Source organism: Epinephelus moara, unplaced genomic scaffold (assembly GCF_006386435.1).
Source record: "Epinephelus moara isolate mb unplaced genomic scaffold, YSFRI_EMoa_1.0 scaffold982, whole genome shotgun sequence".
Classification (NCBI taxonomy): domain Eukaryota; kingdom Metazoa; phylum Chordata; class Actinopteri; order Perciformes; family Serranidae; genus Epinephelus; species Epinephelus moara.
This window is the reverse complement of record NW_026082963.1, coordinates 6,292-14,329: the sequence shown is the minus strand read 5'-3', so window position 1 is coordinate 14,329 and position 8,038 is coordinate 6,292. Positions and strand designations below refer to the sequence as shown.

The window sequence follows — 8,038 nt, the reverse complement described above, 5'->3', positions numbered from 1 at the left end:
GGGGGTTGGCCTGGGACGATTGTGTAACGTGCAGTATATAAAAGGGGACTATCCTTACATGCTCACTCACTGTACACACTCAGGCTTGACAATGTACAACACGCTCATCACCACGTGTTTATTGCTGATGACAGCTGAATGTTGTGTGTTGAAAAGGGCAAAGGGTCCTACTGTGGAGACACTGAACCCAGTCACTGTCATAGGTACAATGGGCAGTACTATAAAACTACCGGGGTATTTTAAGGGTGCTACCCAGCCCTTATATAAAGACGGCCAGATGGTGTACCCCACCGAACACATATATGAGCTGAAGAGCACTCAGACCGGATACCAAGTGACCATCCGGTCCCTCACATGCACCGATGAGGGCAATTATACCATAGGAAGTGATACGTTCACATTGATCGCAAAATCCGACACGTGTGGTATGTTCTACTACACTGCGAAGGTTGACAAGGTCAAGAAGGCTGCCTTTGTTACACCACTGGAGGGTGTCACTAGAATCTCTATGTTGTACATAGACCCCAGCAACGGTCACTTGTGGAGTCTAATAGAGGTGTGGAATAACACTATGAGTAGAACAGCAAGTCCCGCTCAATGCTGCTTCATGATCCACAACGGGAATACGTTTGGTGGATACGGTGACACGTTCTACCAGTATTTTATGTATCAGAGACAAGGCCATGCTAATACCTCGTGTTCAAGATTCCGGCAGCTCGCAGATGATAGTAGGCCAACCACCAGACGCCCGTCGATGCCCGATCTGACCGAGCTGGACGATGTCAAAACATCCGTGACACTGCTCAACGTGAGCAACAGTACGTACACGACGTAGTGCAGCTGGTTGTGGATATTACACATGTATTACATACGTAATATGTGTACAATTCTCTGTACAATTCTCTATCCACAGGTATACAGGACCTGAAGAGGATGATAGATCAACTTGAGCAATCTTGGAAATCTGCAGGATCTACACCTCATACCCGCAACAGTCTGACAACCATGATAATAGCAACACTTGCCATGCTTGTAATGTAAACACATGTAGATAGCAACAACCAATGGAATATGCACATGAGCATTTATGTTGTAGTAAGTCGGTAGTTTATTGGTAACAATGGCTTGTATGACAAATAAATAATACATTCATGTACACAAAGATCTCTTGTTGACATTGTGTTAATTGTCAGTGCCCAGCCAGCATGTCCATGTGGGGCCCATAAGGGTTAAGTTTGGGCTGCAAATATGGGTGCCAAGTGGGTTTGTCCGCAGTTTCCATAGTGGCCCCACCTGTATTTGCCCATATGGGCTTCAAGTGGGTTCTGACTGGGTTTCAGGTGGGACCCAACTTGATGAGTTGCACGGGACCCATGTAGGCCCCATATGTTTGCCCATATGGGCACAAAGAGGGATCAGAATGGACCTTAAATAGGGCCCAACTGGGCAATTTATCTGAGACCCATTTAGGTCCCTCCTGTGTGCCCGTAAGAGGGATCTGACTGGGCTTTAAGTGGGACCCAAATGGGCTACATTATGGGTTTCAAGTGGGTTTGTCCGCAGTTTCCATAGTGGCCCCACCTGTATTTGCCCATATGGGCTTCAAGTGGGTTCTGACTGGGTTTCAGGTGGGACCCAACTTGATGAGTTGCACGGGACCCATGTAGGCCCCATATGTTTGCCCATATGGGCACAAAGAGGGATCAGAATGGACCTTAAATAGGGCCCAACTGGGCAATTTATCTGAGACCCATTTAGGTCCCTCCTGTGTGCCCATAAGAGGGATCTGACTGGGCTTTAAGTGGGACCCAAATGGGCTACATTATGGGTTTCAATTGGGTTTGTCCGCAGTTTCCATAGTGGCCCCACCTGTATTTGCCCAGATGGGCTTCAAGTGGGTTCTGACTGGGTTTCAGGTGGGGCCCAACATGGTGAGTGGCACGGGACCCATGTAGGCCCCATATGTTTGCCCAAATGGGCTCAAAGTGGGATCAGAATAGACCTTAAATAGGGCCCAACTGGGCAATTTATCTGAGACCCATTCAGGTCTCTCCTGTGTGCCCGTTAGAGGGATCTGACTGGGCTTTAAGTGGGACCCAAATGGGCTACATTATGGGTTTCAAGTGGGTTTGTCTGCAGTTTCCATAGTGGCCCCACCCGTGTTTGCCCATATGGGCTTCAAGTGGGTTCTGATTGGGTTTCAGGTGGGGCCCAACATGGTGAGTTGCACGGGACCCATGTAGGCCCCATATGTTTGCCCAAATGGGCTCAAAGTGGGATCAGAATAGACCTTAAATAGGGCCCAACTGGGCAATTTATCTGAGACCCATTCAGGTCTCTCCTGTGTGCCCGTTAGAGGGATCTGACTGGGCTTTAAGTGGGACCCAAATGGGCTACATTATGGGTTTCAAGTGGGTTTGTCTGCAGTTTCCATAGTGGCCCCACCCGTGTTTGCCCATATGGGCTTCAAGTGGGTTCTGATTGGGTTTCAGGTGGGGCCCAACATGGTGAGTTGCACGGGACCCATGTAGGCCCCATATGTTTGCCCAAATGGGCTCAAAGTGGGATCAGAATAGACCTTAAATAGGGCCCAACTGGGCAATTTATCTGAGACCCATTCAGGTCTCTCCTGTGTGCCCGTTAGAGGGATCTGACTGGGCTTTAAGTGGGACCCAAATGGGCTACATTATGGGTTTCAAGTGGGTTTGTCTGCAGTTTCCATAGTGGCCCCACCCGTGTTTGCCCATATGGGCTTCAAGTGGGTTCTGATTGGGTTTCAGGTGGGGCCCAACATGGTGAGTTGCACGGGACCCATGTAGGCCCCATATGTTTGCCCAAATGGGCTCAAAGTGGGATCAGAATAGACCTTAAATAGGGCCCAACTGGGCAATGTACCTGAGACCCATTTAGGCCCCACCTGTGTGACTTTAAGAGGGATCTGACTGGGCTTCAAGTGGGACCCAAGCAGGAGACTTTTATGAGACCCATGTAAGCCCCATCTGTGTGCCCCCATTTGGTCTTGAAGTGAGCTCTGGCTGGGTTTTAGGTGGGGCCTAAGTGGGTCAGTTCTATCAGACCCATGTAGGCTCCACCTGTGTGTTCGCATATGGGCTTGAGGGATTTTACTGGGCCTTAGGTCAGGCTAAATTTAAGTGGATTTGTACACAGGTTCCAAAGTGGCCCCACCTCTGCTCACATGGGCTTTGATTATAAAGGAGTGTTTCCCCTAGTTTACTGCTTTGGGGGGGAACAAACACAAGACTATGTAGAGACAGAAATGAAATGCCGTCACATAAATAAGATAAATAACATAAGGCTATTTAGTTTGTTTAATAAAAGGACAAGGTCTAGACCTGTTCTATAGGAAAGGTGACGTAAATGACTTATGTTGTGATTTGGTGCTATATAAAGTATAAAAGTAGGGGTTATAAAGTGAGGCTAATAACCCATATTTCAGGTCAGATATTCATATTTAAGTAAATACAAAAAACTGCTACAATTTAGCAACAAACACCCCAATATAAAGTTGTTTTTCAATCAACATGTTTAATAAAACTTGTTTTAAAACATAAAATTTGCATTTGCAAATATTGCATTCACAAGAATGGGCCACAGAAACATGAGGTGACAGTAAGGTTAACCTTTGACCTCCACAATCTAATGAGTTCAAGTCCAACAAAAAACATAAATGCCTCTGGCCCTGGCTGTTGCAGCAGGACAAAAACAATGAAAACATACTTTTAAATGCATATTAGTGTTACGTCCCCAGTCAAATGACTCTACAGTTGTCATCGATATCGGCTCCAGTTCCAATCAACAGTAACATACATTAAACATAACACCTGGGTGGACATGCTAATTTTTACAGGAGTGTATACTTTGTGATCATAGCTTTAAAGTACAAAAGATGTGTTATTCAGCACTACTGAGTGAACATATAAAAGGAACACAGGTGGAAATGAACGAAATGAGTTCTCTTTTGTATAGCTGATGACTGGTAAAACTGACATTTTACAAGGACATTTTTCAAAAGGACATACTTGTTTTTCAAATTTGTATTACAGTTACATTTTCCAAATTTACAAGAGGGGACAGGAGGTTATGAAATTTCCCACAAGTCAACAACTCACTCCACATGTCTTAAAGCTAGCTGATATGCCAGCATCTCAATTTCTGCGGAACAAAACTGAATAAACTTTAACAAGATCACTGTGTTCCCTGCTGCTTTCTGTTGTTTATTAACCTTATTTTGTTTTCAAACACATTCAGGGCAACGAACATGACATACCAAACAATAAAATAGGCAACACGTCTGAGAGCTGCAAATGGGCTATTATTTTGGTGTAAAAGAGATTTAACTGAAGGTGTGTGTGTATGTGCTCCTACCACTATGGCAATACCAGGTAACACCTACTGGGACTGTTCCTCTTCTTGGCCTACTCTACCATCCAATTTTTTTTTAAGCTCTCTCTGAGCTCTTACCATCCTGTTTCCGCCTCTGTCACGGGCTCCAGTGAACCACTTGGAGAGGGCCTTCTCTGCTTCCTTCTGGGTAATTCCTTGAGTTAATGCGTTCCTCTTTAGTGCCCCTAAAAATAAATCACAAGACCCAACTTAGTAGCTATAGCCTGATTTTTACATTATGAAACTACTGTGACAGACAGAAAAAACAGACTGCCATTCGAAAGTTTGGAACCACTGCAAAGTTTTTATCGGACGAGTACAGTCTGATGGGTTGGCCAGCACAATTGTCTGATCTAAATCCTATTGAGCATTTGTGGGAAAAGTTATTAAAAGGTGTATGAGAAGTGGCCTACTACCCAATCACACAGTATGACAAGTATTTCATGAAACTGGGTAAAATTTCAACTGATCTACAGAGATCTACTGAACCTGATAGTTAGAATGCCCAAGGTCTGTAAAAATGTCATCATTAAACACTTTGATCAAGAGAGTATTTGAAGAATAGAGCAATTAATACTTGTGTGATACATTTAAAGAACATTAGTACATTGTAGCATCTCATGAAAATCAGCCTGTGAGGCATTAAAGGATATCTGTAAATTCCAAGAAAGGTTATGGTTACACTCTTCGTCTCCCCCAACATCCCATAAATCGAAGATACGAACCAGTTCTTACAAGCAGACCACCACCACTTTTACAAAGTATAGGAAGGACTATCATAAATTGCCTAATAACACAAAGCTAAAAAAACAAAAAAACAATCACTAAGTTGTAGCACAGAATAACAAAGTTCATGAGCCACCATCAGAAGAAACATGAATGGTGCATGTTGGCAATTCGGAAAATCACATGAACTGCAAACAGTGGCCTCTGCTCAGATTTGTTGTGCCCTCTTTTCATCAGCTAGGCCAGCTGTAAGCTTCAGCGTGCATCTACTTCAGTAGATCAGATATTTTGCCAAATTTCAATATTTTAAGCTAGAAAGATAAAGGAAGTTACGTTAGGTAACATAAACTGAAATTTACCATATACAACATCAAAAAGACGCAGCTCTCGAAAATTGTTCTTGCCATGACGCCCAAAAAGGCTGTACTGCAGTGCCAATTCATGGGACATGAGGAATGCCATCATTCTTCTGGTGGCATCATCCAATGAACTACCTCCTATTTCTCCAACCATAGCAATCTGAGTGTATGGGATGAAAAGCACAGGAAAGAAAGAAAAGAAATCAGATAAGATAAGACAGCAGATTACATTTCAGTGCCAAATACAAACGTGAATCAGAGTTTGAACTTACAACTCCAGACATGAATTCTGAGTTGCACAGCTTCTCGTTCATGGCTTGCACATCTTGGATAGTGGTCAGTGGAAATACTGCTCCTTCAGGTGGTTCCAACACTGGCACAGCCGCTTTCTGCTTCATCAGTGTATTTAACATTTTGCTATGTACTCTCTGAGTGTCCTTCACTTCTTCGAGGAGAGTTACCAATTTTACAAACATGGCTCCTTCAATGTCACTGTGGCTGCTCACACTTGAGGAAGAACTAGTGCTTGGGGTTGCACTGGGGCTTCCAACACTTGGTGTCACGCTGGGGCTCCGAACACTCAGGGTCGCGCTGGGGCTCCGAACACTCAGGGTCGCGCTGGGGCTCCGAACACTCAGGGTCGCGCTGGGGCTTCGAACACTCGGGGGCGCGCTGGGCCTCCGAACACTCGGGGTCACGCTGGGGCTTCGAACACTCGGGGCCGCACTGCAGCCACTCACTCTTGAGGTGATGTTAGGTTTATATCCTACTGCTGAATGACTGCCAAATTCAGGGGGAGGAGAAGGTGGCAATTCGTCCTCATCACATGAGTCAGCTTCCTCCTCACTTGATGAAAGAGCCTGGGCTTTTTTGGGTGGCCTACATTATAGATATAGATATTTTAGCAAATAAAAAACTTAAAGGTTACTCATGCATAGCAATGTTTTAGTAAATATACTGGGACAACATTAGCATCAATCATCAATTATGCATTATTAATTATTGTAAAGAATTTGGTGTAAGACCCTAAAATGTGTCAGTATGGTCCAAGTACTACAGGTATGCATACACATAAGTTTAGGGAAGCACAATCAAATATGAGCCTACAATGGCCTATCACCGAATATTGTTAATCATCGATACTGTTGTACATGTTGTTCAATATGATTCATGATGAAACTGTACAGTAACTGGCCAGGGACTAGAGATGAACTAGAAAAAGAAAGCATTTCCTGCAGAAAATGCGTGTGGATGCTGAAAGCAGCTGAACGCTATTGCTGAAGCAATGCTGAATGAGCTGAAGAAATTGTTGAAACAATGCTGAATTAGCTGAAGAATCTGCTGAAGCAATGTTGAAAAAGGCTAACACTAAAGCTGAGAACTCTAAATGACTTTAAAAGGGCTTAAAGCAGTAGAAACGTTAAAGAGGCAGAGTAACAATTATAGAGTTAAGTGTAATATTTGAAGAGTTTAAAAAGTTGAAATCTTGAAGAAGAAAGTGACATGACTAACATGGCTGAAGAAACACGTGAGAATAGATTAAAAAGAAATGGCTGGAAATTACTTGAATTGTTGAAGAGTACTATGAAGAAATTGAAAAGTTGAAATCTTAAAACTGACAGCTTGAAAACATTGATGAACATATATTGATAAAGATTAAGCAATAAGAGTAAAAGTAGAACTTGTAAGCAGAGGACTGAATGACACGAAAAGTTTGAAAAATACCTGAATCTGTTTTGTTTTTTTTAAGTTAGAGCCTACTCAAATAAATTGTAAACTGACAGCAGAGGAACAATTTGTTGAAGCATGTAGACTAAGTATTAGCCGAGGAGTAAAATTAGAACAAGTAAGCAGCAAGTTTATAGGCGTGAAATGGTTGAAAAGTGCAGCTGTAGGTTAGGATAAGTGTAAACAAAGTTATAGATGTACTAGTCAAATAAAAGTGTATGAGAGAGAAAAAAAGAGTGAGAGAGGATGAGAGACAGACAGACTGGATTATAAAGATCTTATTGCTGACTTTGCGGCCAAGAAGGCAGGGAAAGTGGCTCTGACATGACCATTTTCCTTTGTTACAGTTACAGTGCAGTTAATAATGAGTTAAACTGGATGAGTTGAGAGAAGAAGTCCATTCAAAACAAAAGGGAGGTACATAGGTACGTACAATTAAGTCTGACCTGAGAGTTGTAAAGGTGTTGTGTGTCTAAGAGAGAGAGAGAGAGAGAGAGAGAGAGAGAGAGAGAGAGAGAGAGAGAAAGAGAGAGAGAGAAAAAGACAGAGAAAAAGACAGAGAGAATGTGTGTATCTGTGAGAAAGAAAGAAAGAAAGAAAGAAAGAAAGAAAGAAAGAAAGAAAGAAAGAGAGAGTTATACCTGAATAAATAAATAAATAACTAGATAAATAAATAAATAAATAGTTTAAGGTAAATGTAAAATAAATGTGTTACCAGTCTAAAAGAGGTGGAAAAGCCAGAAGTCAGGAAGAGAACATACTGAAGTGTGTGTAAGAGAAATAGATTGTTAGAGATGTTTAAAAATTCCCCTCAGAGATAC

At 42.7% G+C, this 8,038-nt stretch overlaps 1 protein-coding gene across 1 annotated transcript in view; it reads right to left on the bottom strand.

The window, feature by feature from the left end:
• Window positions 1–4,410: 4,410 nt before the first annotated feature.
• Window positions 4,411–8,038, bottom strand: part of LOC126387585 (uncharacterized) — a 5,110-nt gene continuing 1,482 nt past the window's right edge. The window contains exons 3-5 of the mRNA XM_050040113.1: window positions 5,762–6,368; window positions 5,490–5,649; window positions 4,411–4,589 (exon numbers count right to left, since the gene is read on the bottom strand). Of these exons, the coding sequence (XP_049896070.1) occupies window positions 4,411–4,589; window positions 5,490–5,649; window positions 5,762–6,368 (946 nt within the window). The remainder of the gene's footprint in view (window positions 4,590–5,489; window positions 5,650–5,761; window positions 6,369–8,038) is intronic.